Source organism: Hypanus sabinus, chromosome 26 (assembly GCF_030144855.1).
Source record: "Hypanus sabinus isolate sHypSab1 chromosome 26, sHypSab1.hap1, whole genome shotgun sequence".
Classification (NCBI taxonomy): Eukaryota; Metazoa; Chordata; class Chondrichthyes; order Myliobatiformes; family Dasyatidae; genus Hypanus; species Hypanus sabinus.
Genome location: NC_082731.1, coordinates 18386803 through 18404911, shown reverse-complemented (window position 1 = coordinate 18404911; position 18109 = coordinate 18386803). Strand labels below are relative to the sequence as shown.

At 59.3% G+C, this 18109-nt stretch overlaps 1 protein-coding gene across 1 annotated transcript in view; it reads right to left on the bottom strand.

Moving 5' to 3' along the window:
- Positions 1-18109, bottom strand: part of LOC132381683 (rho guanine nucleotide exchange factor 40-like) — a 116086-nt gene that overhangs the window by 30705 nt on the left and 67272 nt on the right. Inside the window, exons 15-18 of the mRNA XM_059951277.1 lie at positions 12567-12816; positions 11417-11506; positions 8305-8529; positions 3954-4124 (exon numbers count right to left, since the gene is read on the bottom strand). Coding sequence (XP_059807260.1) covers positions 3954-4124; positions 8305-8529; positions 11417-11506; positions 12567-12816 — 736 coding nt within the window. The remainder of the gene's footprint in view (positions 1-3953; positions 4125-8304; positions 8530-11416; positions 11507-12566; positions 12817-18109) is intronic.

The following is an 18109-nucleotide window of genomic DNA, read 5'->3' as shown; positions in this document are numbered from 1 at the left end:
ACCAAGACCGCCTTCCCTCCGACCCTCCGAGTCCGCCTTCCCTCCGTCCGTCCCAGTCCGCCTTCCGTCCGTCCGAGTCCGCCTTCCGTCCGTCCGAGTCCGCCTTCCGTCCGTCCGAGTCCGCCTTCCGTCCGTCCGTCCGAGTCCGCCTTCCGACGCCAGTCCGAGTCCGCCTTCCGTCCGTCCGTCCGAGTCCGCCTTCCGTCCGTCCGTCCGAGTCCGCCTTCCGTCCGTCCGTCCGAGTCCGCCTTCCGTCCGTCCGTCCGAGTCCGCCTTCCGTCCGTCCGTCCGAGTCCGCCTTCCGTCCGTCCGAGTCCGCCTTCCGTCCGTCCCTCCGAGTCTGCCTTCCGTCCGTCCGTCCGAGTCCGCCTTCCGTCCGTCCGTCCGAGTCCGCCTTCCGTCCGTCCGTCCGAGTCTGCCTTCCGTCCGTCCGAGTCCGCCTTCCGTCCGTCCCTCCGAGTCTGCCTTCCGTCCGTCCGTCCGTCCGAGTCCGCCTTCCGTCCGTCCGTCCGAGTCCGCCTTCCGTCCGTCCGTCCGAGTCCGCCTTCCGTCCGTCCGTCCGAGTCCGCCTTCCGACGCCAGTCCGAGTCTGCCTTCCGTCCGTCCGTCCGAGTCCGCCTTCCGTCCGTCCGTCCGAGTCCGCCTTCCGTCCGTCCGTCCGAGTCCGCCTTCCCTCCGCCCGTCCGAGTCCGCCTTCCCTCCGCCCGTCCGAGTCTGCCTTCCGTCCGTCCGAGTCTGCATTCTGTCTGTGTCTGCCTTCTGTCTGTCTGCCCGTGTCTGCCTTCTGTCTGCCTGCCCGTGTCTGCCTTCCGTCCCTCCGAGTCCGCCTTCCGTCCGTCCCTCCGAGTCCGCCTTCCGTCCGTCCCTCCGAGTCCGCCTTCCGTCCGTCCCTCCGAGTCCGCCTTCCGTCCGTCCCTCCGAGTCCGCCTTCCGTCCGTCCCTCCGAGTCCGCCTTCCGTCCGTCCCTCCGAGTCCGCCTTCCGTCCGTCCCTCCGAGTCCGCCTTCCGTCCGTCCCACCGAGTCCGCCTTCCGTCCGTCCCTCCGAGTCCGCCTTCCGTCCGTCCCACCGAGTCCGCCTTCTGTCTGTCTGCCCGTGTCTGCCTTCTGTCTGTCTGCCCGTGTCTGCCTTCCGTCCGTCCGAGTCTGCATTCTGTCTGTGTCTGCCTTCTGTCTGTGTCTGCCCGTGTCTGCCTTCTGTCTGTCTGCCCGTGTCTGCCTTCCGTCCGCCCGTCCGAGTCTGCCTTCCGTCCGCCCGTCCGAGTCTGCCTTCCGTCCGCCCGTCCGAGTCTGCCTTCCGTCCGCCCGTCCGAGTCTGCCTTCCGTCCGTCCCTCCGAGTCTGCCTTCCGTCCGCCCGTCCCAGTCTGCCTTCCGTCCGCCCGTCCGAGTCTGCCTTCCGTCCGCCCGTCCGAGTCTGCCTTCCGTCCCTCCGAGTCTGCCTTCCGTCAGCCCGTCCGAGTCTGCCTTCCGTCCGTCCCTCCGAGTCTGCCTTCCGTCCGCCCATCCCAGTCTGCCTTCCGTCCGTCCCTCCGAGTCTGCCTTCCGTCCGCCCGTCCCAGTCTGCCTTCCGTCCGTCCGTCCCAGTCTGCCTTCCGTCAGCCCGTCCGAGTCTGCCTTCCGTCCGCCCGTCCGAGTCTGCCTTCCGTCCGCCCGTCCGAGTCTGCCTTCCGTCCGCCCGTCCGAGTCTGCCTTCCGTCCGCCCGTCCGAGTCTGCCTTCCGTCCGCCCGTCCGAGTCTGCCTTCCGTCCGCCCGTCCGAGTCTGCCTTCCGTCCGCCCGTCCGAGTCTGCCTTCCGTCCGCCAGTCCGAGTCTGCCTTCCGTCCGTCCCTCCGAGTCTGCCTTCCGTCCGCCCGTGTCTGCCTTCCCTCCGTCCGTCCGTGTCTGCCTTCCCTCCGTCCGTCCTAGTCTGCCTTCCGTCCGTCCGAGTCTGCCTTCCGTCAGCCCGTCCGCCGTCCGAGTCTGCCTTCCGTCCGTCCGTCCGAGTCTGCCTTCCGTCCGTCCGAGTCTGCCTTCCGTCCGTCCGAGTCTGCCTTCCGTCCGTCCGTCCGAGTCTGCCTTCCGTCCGTCCGTCCGAGTCTGCCTTCCGTCCGTCCGAGTCTGCCTTCCGTCCGTCCGAGTCTGCATTCTGTCTGTGTCTGCATTCTGTCTGTCTGCCCGTGTCTGCCTTCCGTCCGTCCGAGTCTGCATTCTGTCTGTGTCTGCCTTCTGTCTGTCTGTCCGTGTCTGCCTTCTGTCTGTCTGCCCGTGTCTGCCTTCCGTCCGTCCGAGTCTGCATTCTGTCTGTGTCTGCCTTGTCTGTCTGCCCGTGTCTGCATTCTGTCTGTCTGCCCGTGTCTGCATTCTGTCTGTCTGCCCGTGTCTGCATTCTGTCTGTCTGCCCGTGTCTGCATTCTGTCTGTCTGCCCGTGTCTGCCTTCTGTCTGTCTGCCCGTGTCTGCCTTCTGTCTGTCTGCCCGTGTCTGCCTTCTGTCTGTCTGCCCGTGTCTGCCTTCCGTCCGCCCGTCCGAGTCTGCCTTCCGTCCGCCCGTCCGAGTCTGCCTTCCGTCCGAGTCTGCCTTCCGTCCGCCCGTCCGAGTCTGCCTTCCGCCCGCCCGTCCGAGTCTGCCTTCCGCCCGCCCGTCCGAGTCTGCCTTCCGTCCGCCCGTCCGAGTCTGCCTTCCGTCCGCCCGTCCGAGTCTGCCTTCCGCCCGCCCGAGTCTGCCTTCCGCCCGTCCGAGTCTGCCTTCCGCCCGTCCGAGTCTGCCTTCCGCCCGTCCGAGTCTGCCTTCCGCCCGTCCGAGTCTGCCTTCCGCCCGTCCGAGTCTGCCTTCTGTCCTTCCGTCCGTCCGAGTCTGCCTTCCGTCCGTCCGTCCGAGTCTGCCTTCCGTCCGTGAAAGTCTGCCTTCCCTCTGTCCCTCCGAGTCTGCCTTCCCTCCGTCCCTCCGAGTCTGCCTTCCGTCCGCCCGTCCGAGTCTGCCTTCCGTCCGCCCGTCCGAGTCTGCCTTCTGTCTGCTGACTGTCTGTCCGAGTCTGCCTTCCGTCCGTCCGTCCGAGTCTGCCTTCCGTCCGCCCGTACCTTCACCCCTCCCTCACCCCGACATGTGCGCCCTCCCCACCCTACCGTGTGCCCCGTGCTATTTGCCACCCACCCCTCCTGGTAGTGGAGATGAGAACTCTCCAGTTGCCCCAGTCAGGGGGTACGAGCTCCCGTGGTTCTCCTGAGCTGGGAGCTCTCGGATCTGGATCCGGCTACAGTGCGGGAACAATGTGATTCCCGGTCGGGAAAGCCGTGGGGAATAACATTCGGGGGGGTGGGGGGTAGAAGAGTTGGAAAAGGGAGAAAGGGATACAGCGAGGGAGAGAGAGTCATTGAGCAAGAGAGTGAGAGAAGTCCAGAGTCCGACATGGGGGGGAGATAGAGAGAGGGTGGGGGTTGAAGACGGGCATAAGGGAGAGAGTGTGGTGATAGATGGGGTAACACTGAAGGCAGGGACGAAGAGGGTTGAGGGTAGGGGGAATAAATGGGGAGGGTGGATGGGGTGGGGGCTGTGGAAGGGGAGAGCAGAAGGGAAGGGTGAGTGAAGGAGTGGGGTCAGTTGTGAGGAGTGGAGGAGGGGTGAGGGGAGGTGGGGAGACAAAGAGCAGGGGATAGGGAGAGAGAAATCGAGGGATGGAGGAGGGGGAAGGGAGTAGGGGGTAGGAGAGAGGGAAGTGGGGAGGGGGAGGAGGTTACGGAAGAGCAGCAGAGACAGGCAGACAGGGTCAGGGCCGCAGACAAGCTGGGAGAGGACCAGTGCGATGGGGGGAGATGCGGAGGTAGAGACCATGGAGGTACAGGTCACAGGGGACTGGGACTCAGGTAGCAGGTCCAGGGAATGGACTCCACCCTCCTTCCTCAGCCCTCACCCCCTGGCCCCACGCATACCCCGCACAGGGGTGGGGGGGGAGAGGGCTTTCGGAGGGTCTGTGACTCACCTTCAGAGAGGATTTGTAGACGTAGGTTTCGGAGCCGTCCTCCGCCCGCTTCCACTTGGTGAAGACGACCAGTTCCTGGAAGAGGAAGACGTGCCGAAGACATTTCCGTCGGCCGCAGCAGACGGTGAAATGATCCCGACGGAGCAGACCCCCCTGTTCCTTCAAATTCACCTACACCGACAGAGAGAACCGTCACACCGATAGGGAGAACCGTCACACCGACAGAGAGAACCGTCACCGTCACACCGACAGGGAGAACCGTCACCGTCACACCGACAGGGAGAACCGTCACACCGACAGAGAGAACCGTCACCGTCACACCGACAGGGAGAACCGTCACCGTCACACCGACAGGGAGAACCGTCACCGTCACACCGACAGGGAGAACCGTCACCGTCACACCGACAGGGAGAACCGTCACCGTCACACCGACAGGGAGAACCGTCACCGTCACACCGACAGGGAGAACCGTCACCGTCACACCAACTGAGAGAACCGTCACCGTCACACCGACAGGGAGAACCGTCACCGTCACACCAACTGAGAGAACCGTCACCGTCACACCGACAGGGAGAACCGTCACCGTCACACCAACTGAGAGAACCGTCACCGTCACACCAACTGAGAGAACCGTCACCGTCACACCAACAGAGAGAACCGTCACCGTCACACCAACAGAGAGAACCGTCACCGTCACACCGACAGAGAGAACCGTCACCGTCACACCGACAGAGAGAACCGTCACACCGATAGGGAGAACCATCACCGTCACACCGATAGGGAGAACCGTCACACCGACAGAGAGAACCGTCACCGTCACACCGACAGAGAGAACCGTCACACCGATAGGGAGAACCGTCACACCGATAGGGAGAACCGTCACACCGATAGGGAGAACCGTCACCGTCACACCGACAGAGAGAACCATCACCGTCACACCGACAGAGAGAACCGTCACACCGATAGGGAGAACCATCACCGTCACACCAATAGGGAGAACCGTCACCGTCACACCAATAGGGAGAACCGTCACACCGACAGAGAGAACCGTCACACCGATAGGGAGAACCATCACCGTCACACCAATAGGGAGAACCGTCACACCAATAGGGAGAACCGTCACACCGACAGAGAGAACCATCACCGTCACACCGACAGAGAGAACCATCACCGTCACACCGACAGAGAGAACCATCACCGTCACACCGACAGAGAGAACCGTCACCGTCACACCGACAGAGAGAACCGTCACCGTCACATCGACAGAGAGAACCGTCACCGTCACACCGACAGAGAGAACCGTCACCGTCACACCGACAGAGAGAACCGTCACCATCACACCGACAGAGAGAACCGTCACACCGACAGAGAGAACCGTCACCGTCACACCGACAGAGAGAACCGTCACCGTCACACCGACAGAGAGAACCGTCACCGTCACACCGACAGAGAGAACCGTCACACCGATAGGGAGAACCGTCACCGTCACACCGATAGGGAGAACCGTCACACCGACAGAGAGAACCGTCACACCGACAGTCCGACGGGGAGAAACGTCACCGTCACACCCACAGTCCGACGGGGAGAAACGTCACCATCACACCCACAGTCCGACGGGGAGAAACGTCACCGTCACACCCACAGTCCGACGGGGAGAAACGTCACCGTCACACCCACAGTCCGACGGGGAGAACCGTCACCGTCACACCCACAGTCCGACGGGGTGAAACATCACCGTCACACACACAGTCCGACGGGGAGAATCGTCACCGTCACACCCAGACCAACGGGGAGAAATGTCACCGTCACACCCAGACAAACAGGGAGAAACGTCACCGTCACACACACAGTCCGACGGGGTGAAACGTCACCATCACACCCAGACCAACAGGGAGAAACGTCACCGTCACACCCAGACCATCAGGGAGAAACGTCACCGTCACACACAGACCAACAGGGAGAAACGTCACCGTCACACCCAGACCAACAGGGAGAAACGTCACCGTCACACCCAGACCATCAGGGAGAAACGTCACCGTCACACACACAGTCCGACGGGGTGAAACGTCACCATCACACCCAGACCAACAGGGAGAAACGTCACTGTCACACCCACAGTCCGACGGGGAGAAACGTCACCGTCACACCCACAGTCCAACGGGGAGAAACGTCACCGTCACACCCACAGTCCGACGGGGTGAAACATCACCGTCACACCCAGACCAACAGGGAGAAACGTCACCGTCACACCCACAGTCCGACGGGGTGAAACATCACCGTCACACCCAGACCAACGGGGAGAAACGTCACCGTCACACCCACAGTCCGACGGGGAGAAACGTCACCGTCACACCCACAGTCCGACGGGGTGAAACATCACCGTCACACCCAGACCAACAGGGAGAAACGTCACCGTCACACCCACAGTCCGACGGGGTGAAACATCACCGTCACACCCAGACCAACAGGGAGAAACGTCACCGTCACACCCAGACCAACGGGGAGAAATGTCACCGTCACACCCAGACAAACAGGGAGAAACGTCACCGTCACACCGACAGTCCGACGGGGAGAAACGTCACCGTCACACCCACAGTCCGACGGGGAGAAACGTCACCGTCACACCCACAGTCCGACGGGGAGAACCGTCACCGTCACACCCACAGTCCGACGGGGTGAAACATCACCGTCACACCCACAGTCCGACGGGGAGAAACGTCACCGTCACACCCACAGTCCGACGGGGTGAAACGTCACCATCACACCCAGACAAACAGGGAGAAACGTCACTGTCACACCCGCAGTCCGACGGGGTGAAACGTCACCGTCACACCCACAGTCCGACGGGGAGAAACGTCACCGTCACACCCACAGTCCGACGGGGAGAATCGTCACCGTCACACCCACAGTCCGACGGGGAGAATCGTCACCGTCACACCCACAGTCCGACGGGGAGAAACGTCACCGTCACACCCAGACCAACGGGGAGAAACGTCACCCTCACACCCAGACCATCAGGGAGAAACGTCACTGTCACACCCGCAGTCCGACGGGGAGAAACGTCACCGTCACACCCACAGTCCGACGGGGAGAAACGTCACCGTCACACCAACGGGGAGAAACGTCACCATCACACCCACAGTCCGACGGGGAGAAACGTCACCGTCACACCCACAGTCCGACGGGGAGAAACGTCACCGTCACACCGACGGGGAGAAACGTCACTGTCACACCCACAGTCCGATGGGGAGAAACGTCACTGTCACACCCACAGTCCAACGGGGAGAAACGTCACCGTCACACCAACGGGGAGAAACGTCACCGTCACACCCACAGTCCGATGGGGAGAAACGTCACCGTCACACCCACAGTCCGACGGGGAGAAACGTCACCGTCACACCCACAGTCCGACGGGGAGAAACGTCACCGTCACACCGACGGGGAGAAACGTCACCGTCACACCCACAGTCCGATGGGGAGAAACGTCACCGTCACACCCACAGTCCAACGGGGAGAAACGTCACCGTCACACCAACGGGGAGAAACGTCACTGTCACACCCACAGTCCGATGGGGAGAAACTTCACCGTCACACCCACAGTCCGACGGGGAGAAACGTCACCGTCACACCGACGGGGAGAAACGTCACTGTCACACCCACAGTCCGATGGGGAGAAACGTCACCGTCACACCCACAGTCCAACGGGGAGAAACGTCACCGTCACACCAACGGGGAGAAACGTCACCGTCACACCCACAGTCCGACGGGGAGAAACGTCACCGTCACACCCACAGTCCGACGGGGAGAAACGTCACCGTCACACCCACAGTCCGACGGGGAGAAACGTCACCGTCACACCCACAGTCCGACGGGGAGAAACGTCACCGTCACACCCACAGTCCGACGGGGAGAAACGTCACCGTCACACCCACAGTCCGACGGGGAGAAACGTCACCGTCACACCCACAGTCCGACGGGGAGAAACGTCACCGTCACACCCACAGTCCGACGGGGAGAAACGTCACCGTCACACCCACAGTCCGACGGGGAGAAACGTCACCGTCACACCCACAGTCTGACGGGGAGAAACGTCACCGTCACACCGACGGGGAGAAACGTCACTGTCACACCCACAGTCCGATGGGGAGAAACGTCACCGTCACACCCACAGTCCGACGGGGAGAAACGTCACCGTCACACCCACAGTCCGACGGGGAGAAACGTCACCGTCACACCAACGGGGAGAAACGTCACCGTCACACCCACAGTCCGACGGGGAGAAACGTCACCGTCACACCCACAGTCCGACGGGGAGGAATGAATCCCTCCCTTGCCCTGACCAACGACTCACGTCGGAGCCCCGGATGGCGTCCATGGCGAGGAGGTCGTTGCCGTGACGCAGCTGGAACTCGACCATGTCAAGGGCGGCCTGCAGCCGGAGCCTCTCCCGGCCCGCGTCCTCTCCGCACTCCGCCAGCAGCTCCCTCAGCAGCAGGCAGTAGCTGGTCACGTGCTGGATGGGCTTCAGCAGGTGGCCGGCCAGATCCATCCTGTCCCTCAGCAGCAGCTGCCTCCTCTGGGGGTGGGATCAGAATCAGCGATCAACTTTCACATCAGCGGCACGCACCCTGAAATCAGGGGGCTTCGCGGCTGCAGGTCAATTAAATACACAACTATCCAGGGAGAAAAACTGTAAATCCCCATAACTATACATATTTATTAAATAGTTCAGTAAGCTGCATGAAAGGGAAATAAAGGTGAGGGGGAGGCCTACTCCGTCCCATTCACCCTTTTGTAGGGCAGGTCAAGACAGAGGGGCAGAGTGGCCTTCTCCAGCTGCAGTTCTGAGTCACAGAAACAGGGTGCTCAGCCCAACACTTCCAACCTGATCTTTCCCCCTGCATGTACCCCTGTGCCGTTTGGGTGTATTTGGACCTGGCCTGTGGGTAATTGGTGAACCGGTTGGCCGTTTGGGTGTATTTGGACCTGGTCTGTGGGTAATTGGAGAACCGGTTGGCCGTTTGGGTGTATTTGGACCTGGTCTGTGGGTATTTGGTGAACCGGTTGGCCGTTTGGGTGTATTTGGACCTGGCCTGTGGGTATTTGGTGAACCGGTTGGCCGTTTGGGTGTATTTAGACCTGGCCTGTGGGTATTTGGTGAACCGGTTGGCCGTTTGGGTGTATTTGGACCTGACTTGTGGGTATTTGGTGAACCGGTTGGTTAAGGTCCCCTGTACAGTGAGGAATTTCAGTGTCTCCATACCGACCAGCTCTTCGTGGTGGTCCGAGGGAGGACCAATGCCGGCCTGCGCTGTGGTAGGATCAGCCCCAGGCTTCGAGGCGAATGGTCCCAAATCCGGTTAGCTCCATGCCTCCCATCCGAGCCGAGTTGAGCGTCAAGCTAGCAACGCGGCCTCATTAAATAAACAGTCGATCGCTACGGAAACGGCAAAAATGCCGGCTGAGAGCGAGAAGGGGCAACGAGAACGAGGGGAGACCAACAACAGAATGGATCTCCCATGCAGAACAGACAGACCAGACCACACGGAGGTGTTAGCCGGAAAACAGAACGCTGCAGTTCTGGAGAGAGTGAGAGCAAAAAGGTTCGAGAGCCAACGGCCCACAGTCCGTCTTATTGTACCAGAGGGGCGATCGATATTCTGATAAGAGTGGGGTAAAAGCACCAGAGGTTCTGCAGATGCTGGAAGTCCAGGGGAATGCACTGGAGCTGCTCAGCAGGTCAGGCAGCGTCTGCGGAAATGAATAAAGAGTCTGCGCTTCGGGCCGAGACCCTTTACGTGCTTTCAGGCTTTGCTACCTTCTGGCCGAAGGGAGGGGGGAGAAGAGAGAATGGCTGGGCTGGGAGGGGGTTGCTTTGCTGAGGCTGGGGGGGTGTTAGTGGAGATGGTTTAAAAATCCCGATTAAAAGCCTGTTGAATATAGCGACAGTGTTTGACAGCACCACTCCCTCAGATATCAACCCCTCTCATTCTGAAAAGCATCTCTCAGATTCCCTTTAAAACTCCTCCCTCTCCTTAAACCTACACCCTCTTGTTTATGTTGCAACTACCCCCCACCCTGCAAACTCCCCTTTCCAAAATCTCCCTCCTGGAAAGCCCTACAGGGCTGTTAAAACACAAACTTTCACACCACCTTTAACGTTTCTTCCCCCCGGTAGTTAACCTGATCAACCACTGGTTGGACCGTGGACCCTTCTGTTTAAAACGCTGTTCACTTTGTAAATACACTCAGGGATCTATCCACATTTTACTCCATATCTGCAGTAAACTTGTATGTTTTATATTATTCTCACCGGAGGAAAGAGCCTCCAGCTACATCTATGCCCAACCTTACTCGCCACAGTGCCCAGCTCGGGGTCTGTCATTTCGCTGCTGTGCTTCACGTGATCAACTGAAAGCTGCCTCGGGGCTGGAAGAGGCTGGGGTGGGGGGGGGGGCAGTGTGATCCACATTCTAACACTCCCCCCCCTCCACAGATCCCCCTCCAGAGCGCCCAGCTCCCACCCGAAACCCGTGCCTACTGCCGAGGGGAGAGCTTCTCCACACCCGCGTACGCGGCCCGGGGACCTCCCGTCCCCACATCAACACGTCCGCGGCTGCCCCCGCTGCCATGACGACGGCAGACGCAGGTTGGAGCGGCCACACCTCGTATTCTGTCCAGGTAGCCTCCAACCTGCTGGCATGAACCTCAACTTCCCCAACGTCTGGTAACCAGTTCCCTCTCAGGAGTGCAGGTCTAACTTCTCTTCCCCTCCCACCCCTCTTTATCCTTGCCCCATTTTGGTCTCCCTCTCACCTCTCCTCCTCACCTACCCTTCACCGCCCCCCCCCCCCGGGGCCCCTCGTTTCCCTTTTTTGCCATGGGCCACTGTCCTCTCCAATCAGATTCCTTCTTCTTCAGCCCTTTACCTCTTCCACCTATCACCTACCAGAGCTTACTTCCTCCGTCCTCCCCCACCCACCCACCTTCTCCCTCACCTGTCACCTGCCAGTTTGCCCTCCTTCCCTTCCCCCCACCTTCCAATTCCTGCTTCGCCCGCCCCGCCCCTTCCTTTCCATCATCCCTGGGACTACTCCAGCAAATCTTCGCTGACTTTCCTCCATGACGACCTCAATCTTCCTCAGGTCGAGAGCGAATTGCACTCGGAGTTCGAGGTGCAACTTCACCGAGGCCCTGCACACATACCAAGACATCTTCCCCCACCTGACACAAACCCTCCGGGGAAAAAAGCCAGGGCACCCGGGGCCTCTCTAACCCCCGTCACTGCAAGGAGAGCACAGACTCCGACATGTAAAGTCAGCCGGTCTCTCAGCTTTTCGACTATGTTCACAAGCCGCCAAATGCGCCTCCCCCCCCCCCACCCCCACCCAAAGCCGACGTGGAGAGAAATCAGCGGCTGCTCCCCCGGGCAGAAGGAACGAATCGAGGCGGAGTTTTGTTACCTTGAAGAACGCGTTGCCGTGGCTGGTGAGCAGGGCGTCTGACTGGGGCTTGTTCTTCACGTACAGGGCGTACAGCGTGAACTGCTCCTTCTGTGGGGTGGCGAAGAGAGGGGTCACATCACCAGCAGCGACAACAAAACCAGGGCCACCACCCCAGAGTGAAACTTCAGTCGAGTGGCTCGGCCTTCAGTGGAGGAGAGAATTCCCAAAATTCCCTTCCCCTCCCACAGAGGTCATTCCTATCCCCTTCTTAACTGGACAGCCCCTCGCCCTGGGACCATGCTCCCATTTGCTCTGAAATCCAGAAACACCCTCTCAGCACCTCCCCCCCCCCCACCATCACAATCCCACACCTTCCAATTACCACCTCTCATTCCCCTAAAACCCTTCAGAGAGTAAAGGCCCAACCTCTCCGTCCCCCCCCGACCCCCAGAACCAACACGTGGAACATTCCCCGTTTCCACCGAACTTCCCCGCGACAACCCGTTCGACCGCACAACACACCCCTCTCCCCACCGCCCCGCTCCCGCAGGGGGCTCGGCCCACGGAGCCTCCTCCGGACCGGCCCCCAGCGTGCAGGAGCTCCGTCCCTCTCCACCCACTCCCCCTACCAGCCCCCGAGAGACAACCCCGCCGACCCTGTCGGGAGCAGGCAGCCTTGAAGCCGGTCCCTGGGAACGGCTCCAAAAGGAGCCCCCGTCGTACCCGACGGCCCCGGCTGGCTCTCCCACCACCGTACAACGACTCAGCCAACACGTCCCCTTTCAACCCTTCCCTCTCGCCTCAAATGCGCTTAACACTCGTGCCCCGGAGAAAAGATTCTCTCTGCCCCCTTTGCTCAGCTCTTGATTTCATAAAACTCAGCTAAGCCTCCGACACTCCAGAAAGATGCACTCAGCCGCTCACCTGTGTTATACTTCCGCCCTCTCATTATCCGCAAAGCCTCTAGTGCTTGATGTTTCTAAGCCAAGGGTAAAGGTTCTCCCCATCCCCCCTCTCTACGCGCTCATAATGATATGTCTGCTTGGTTTGGAACTGGTTATCCCAGTGGCCGCCATAGTCATTCTGGCAAGAGGTGAGATCTTCCTCCAACGGAGACTCAGACTGCCGGCAGCGGACCCAAAAGCCCCCCGAGGGGCAGCGTACGTACGTGGCGGAGGAAGGCGTCCCCGAGGCGGAGGGGGCCGGTCACGCAGCCCTCCATCTCTGGCAGCAGTCGCTCGCGGTGGAAGGTCAGCAGCTTCTCCAGGTGACCGAATAGCAGCCCCGCCTTGCCCCTCAACTCGGCCGGGGCGTCCGGCCGCTCCAGGTCCGGACAGTAGCTCTCCAGGACCAGCTCCAGCGAGCCGATATACTCCCGTTCCGCCAGCAGGGCCCCGGTCAGGGCGCGGCGGGCTCTGCTGGGAGGCGAGAGGAGGGGGGAGGTTATCGCTCGGCTGGGAGGTCAGCGGGGTGGGGGGAGGTTATCGCTCTGCTGGGAGGAGAGAGGAGGGGGGAGGTTATCGCTCTGCTGGGAGGAGAGAGGAGGGGGGTTATCGCTCTGCTGGGAGGCGAGAGGAGGGGGGAGGTTATCGCTCGGCCGGGAGGAGAGAGGAGGGGGGAGGTTATCGCTCGGCTGGGAGGCGAGAGGAGGAGGGAGGTTATCGCTCGGCTGGGAGGCGAGAGGAGGGGGGAGGTTATCGCTTGGCTGGGAGGAGAGGAGAGGGGGGAGGTTATCGCTCTGCTGGCAGGAGAGAGGAGGGGGGAGGTTATCGCTCGGCTGGGAGGCGAGAGGAGGGGGGAGGTTATCGCTCGGCTGGGAGGAGAGAGGAGGGGGAAGGTTATCGCTCGGCTGGGAGGTGAGAGGAGGAGGGAGGATATCCCTCTGCCGGGAGGAGAGAGGAGGGGGGAGGTTATCGCTCGGGCCGGGAGGAGAGAGGAGGGGGGAGGTTATCGCTCTGCCGGGAGGAGAGAGGAGGGGGGAGGTTATCGCTCTGCCGGGAGGAGAGAGGAGGGGGGAGGTTATCGCTCTGCCGGGAGGTGAGAGGAGGGGGGAGGTTATCGCTCGGCCGGGAGGTGAGAGGAGGGGGAGGTTATCGCTCGGCCGGGAGGAGAGAGGAGGGGGGAGGTTATCGCTCGGCCGGGAGGAGAGAGGAGGGGGAGGTTATCGCTCTGCTGGGAGGAGAGAGGAGGGGTGAGGTTATCGCTCTGGCGGGAGGAGAGAGGAGGGGGAAGGTTATCGCTCGGCCGGGAGGAGAGAGGAGGGGGGAGGTTATCGCTCGGCAGGAAGGCGAGAGGAGGGAGGAGGTTATCGCTCTGCCGGGAGGAGAGTGGAGGGGGGGAGGTTATCGCTCGGCTGGTAGGAGAGAGGAGGGGGGGAGGAGGAGGGAGGTTATCGCTCGGCTGGGAGGTCGGCGGGGTGGGGGTTGCTCAGCAGTGCCGATACGAGACGGGAGAGTGCGGGACAGCTGGGGCCACCCCCACACGAAGAGCTGGCAGGATCGTGGGGGAAGGTGGACCAGAAAGGAGGGGCTGGGGCGGAAGCCAAAATAGAAAGGGTAGGGGGGGAGGAGTTGGCAGGTGAGAGGGGGTAGGTGGGGAGGAGTGAGAGGAGTGCAACGTGAGAAACTGGGAGGTGAAAGGTGAATCCAGGTGAGATAGGTATAAGTATCGTCACCTGTACCGAGCTAAGCTGGTCCTGCAAACAGACCAGATCACTACACAGTGAGGTGAGGTAGAACAGGGTAAATGCAGAATAAAGAATTGGAATTTCTCCGTTACACCCTCCCACCACTGCGGTCTGGTCCCACCTGCTCTCACCCAAAGGGAGGGGGCGCCCATCACCCACCCCACCCCAGGGGATGTTGTCTTCAAGTGAAATACTAGAGTCTGGGTTTGTTCTCCCTGCAGTGGGTGGGGGGGGGCGGGGGTGAGCGGAAACTGGACTGGGGCATCTAATGAGGGGGATTAGATTATTAGACTGATGGAAACTTGTGTCCATTTTTACAGAATCATAGTCTCTATGAATTAGTGATTGTAAATATCATTTCTATAAATTAACGTTTAGAGTTATGCTGTCTGTAAATTAACAAATTAACGAAACAAACCTCCCTGCCCCGTAGCCCCAACCATTCCCATCTGCCGGGGTCCCACTTTCTGTCCCCGTGCCGAATTTGCCCACCTGCTTTAACTCATTCCCTCCTCACCTCAAATCCGTGCCCTCCAATTCAGCTCTGGGATAAAGCAGGCTGAAATCAACTGTGCAGGTAACACAACTGCTCCAGTCGCCCCTGTGGGTGGGGAGGGAAGGGGGGGGGGGCGTGTTTTCACGACAGGTTCTGCTTGGCTCCTTGCTTCCATCGATTGCAAAATCAAATGTGACATAACTTTAAAATAAAAACAGAAATGACCTGAGCAGGCCTGGGGGAGAATGGCCGTGCTCCAAGAAAGGTCCTTTCAGCTGAAACACCGATTCGGGTTTACTTCCGGCGCGGGGTTTAGGTTCAGGCTGCCGGCCGGAGAGCCTGGCCCCGGACACAGCGGGAATTGAGAGATCGGGCGATAGAGCAGAACGTCGGGATTAGCCGAGATCTTCCCAATGTGAGGGGCCGAGTGGCCTCCTACTCCAAACTGTGAGGGTCTCGCAATGGCGGTCCGACACCACAAATACGTGATGATAAGCCGGTCGGGTGTCCGTCCCAACCAAACACCAGGAGGAGGTTCCCATTAAAAACGGGGGCGGGTGTCCGTCCCGATAAAACTCCCGGGTCGGGGCGGGTGTCCGTCCCGATAAAGCACCAGGAGGAGGTTCCGGTAAAATACATGGGGGCGGGTTTGGTGTAGGTTCCCATAAAAAAAAACGGGGGCGGGTGTCCGTCCCGATAAGTCACTCGGGGTATGCTCCGATTAAAAAAATGGGGACGGGTGTAGGTTACGATAAAATACTTGGGGTCTGGTCGGGTGTAGGTTCCGACATATAAAATAAAATGGGATCGGATGTAGATCCTAATAAAACACCAGGGGTCGGGACGGGTGTAAATCCCAATAAAACACCCGCGGTCAGGACGGGTGTAAATCCCGATAAAACACCCGCGGTCGGGACGGGTGTAAATCCCGATAAAACACCCGCGGTCGGGACGGGTGTAAATCCCGATAAAACACCCGCGGTCGGGACGGGTCTAAATTCTGATAAAACACCCGCGGTTCGGACGGGTCTAAATTCTGATAAAACACCCGCGGTTCGGACGGGTCTAAATTCTGATAAAACACCCGCGGTTCGGACGGGTCTAAATTCTGATAAAACACCCGCGGTTCGGACGGGTCTAAATTCTGATAAAACACCCGCGGTCGGACGGGTCTAAATTCTGATAAAACACCCGCGGTCGGACGGGTCTAAATTCTGATAAAACACCCGCGGTTCGGACGGGTTGGGTCCACGTTCCTATGAAACACTGGAGGCTGGGTCGGGTGTACGTCCATGTAAAACACCCGTGGTCACGTCGAGTGCAGGTTCCGAAAAACCACGCGTTGTCGGGTCGGCTGTCCGTCCCGGTAAGGCGGCCGGGGCCGGTGTCCGTCCCGGTAAAGGGGCCGGGGCCGGTGTCCGTCCCGGTAAGGCGGCCGGGGTCGGGTCCGGGTCGCGCGTGTACGTTGCAGTAAAACACTCGGGGTCCGGTCATGAGCGCGTTCCGACAGAACACCCGGGACCGAATCGGGTGTACATTCCGACAGAACACCCGGGGTCGGGTTGGTTGAATATTCCGATAAAAAACCCGGGGCCGGGTCGGGTGTACGTTCCGATAAAACACCCGGGGTCGGGTCGGGCAGACGTCCCGATTAAATGGCCGGGTCGGGTCCATTTTCCAATAAACCTGCCGAAGTCGATTCAAGTGCAGGTTCCGATCAAACACCCATGGTCGAGTCGGATATACGTCCCTATAAAACACCCGGGGTCAGTCGTACGTCCCGAAAAAATACCCGGGGTCAGTCGTACGTCCCGATAAAACACCCGGGGTCAGTCGTACGTCCCGAAAAAATACCCGGGGTCAGTCGTACGTCCCGAAAAAATACCCGGGGTCAGTCGTACGTCCCGATAAAATACCCGGGGTCAGTCGTACGTCCCTATAAAATACCCGGGGTCAGTCGTACGTCCCTATAAAATACCCGGGGTCAGTCGTACGTCCCGATAAAACACCCGGGGAGGATCGGGTCAGTCGTACCTCCCGATAAAACACCCGGGGTCGAGTCAGGTGAACTCCGCAGTCACCCGGAGTATCGTCGGCTGTACTTTCCGATAAAAAAAACACGACGCCGTGTCGGATGTACGTCTCGATAAGACGCCTGGTGTCAGTTGTACTCCCGATAACACACCCGAGACTACTGCCACTGCCCATCTCCAGCTCACCCTGTACCCCATCATCTTTTGGGGCAGGTGTGACCTTGTACACTTGAATCCCAGGGGGATGAATATCCTGGCGGGGAGGTTTGCTAGGGCTATTGGGGAAGAGTTTAAACTAGAATTGCTGGGGGGTGGGAACCGAACTGAAGAGACGGAGGAAGGGGCCGTTGGCTCACAGATAGAGAAAGCTTGGAGAAGGTGCGAGAGGGGGGATAGGCAGGTGATAGAGGAGGGACACGCTCAGACCAATGGTTTGAGATGTGTTTATTTTAACGCAAGGAGTGTTGTGAACAAAGCGGATGAGCTTAGAGCGTGGATCAGTACTTGGAGCTATGATGTTGTGGCCATTACAGAGACTTGGATGGCTCGGGGGCTAAAATGGTTATTTCGAGTGCCGGGCTTTAGATGTTTCAGAAAGGACAGGAGGGAGGCAAAAGAGGTGGGGGCATGGCACTACTGATCAGAGACAGTGCCAGGGATTCAGAAAAGGGGGAGGTCATGAAGGGATTGTCTACGGAGTCTCTGTGGGTGGAAGTTAGGAACAGGAAGGGGTCAATAACTCTACTGGGTGTTTTTTTATAGACCACCCAACAGTAACAGGGACATCGAGGGGCAAATAGGGAGAATGATTCTGGAAAGTTGTAATAATAACAGGGTTGTCATGGTGGGAAATTTTAATATCCCAAATATTGATTGGAATCTCCCTAGAGCAAGGGGTTTTGATGGGATGGAGTTTGCTAGGTGTGTTCAGGAAGGTAGATAAGCCTACAAGAGGAGAGACTGTACTTGATCTGGTATTGGGAAATGAACCTGGTCAGGTGTCAGATCTCTCAGTGGGAGAGCATTTTAGAGATAGTGATCACAATTCTGTCTCCTTTACCATAGCATTGGAGAGGCATAGGAACAGACAAGTTAGGAAAGTGTTTAATTGGAGTAAAGGGAAATATGAGGCTATCAGGCAGGAACTTGGAAGCATAAATTGGGAACAGATGTTCTCAGGGAAACGTAAGGATCAAGTGTGGCAAATGTTCAGGGGATATTTGTGTGGAGATCTGTGTAGGTGCGTCCCACTGAGACAGGGAAAGGACGGTAGGGTACAGGAACTGTGGTGTACAAAGGCTGTTGTAAATCTAGTCAAGAAGAGAAGCAAAGCTTACAAAAAGTTCAAAAAAACTAGATAATGCTAGAGATCTAGATTATAAGGCTAGCAGGAAGGAGCTTTGGAATGAAATTAAGAGAGCCAGAAGGGGCCATGAGAAGGCCTTGGCAGACAGGATTAAGGAAAACCCCAAGGCATTTTACAAGTATGTGAATAG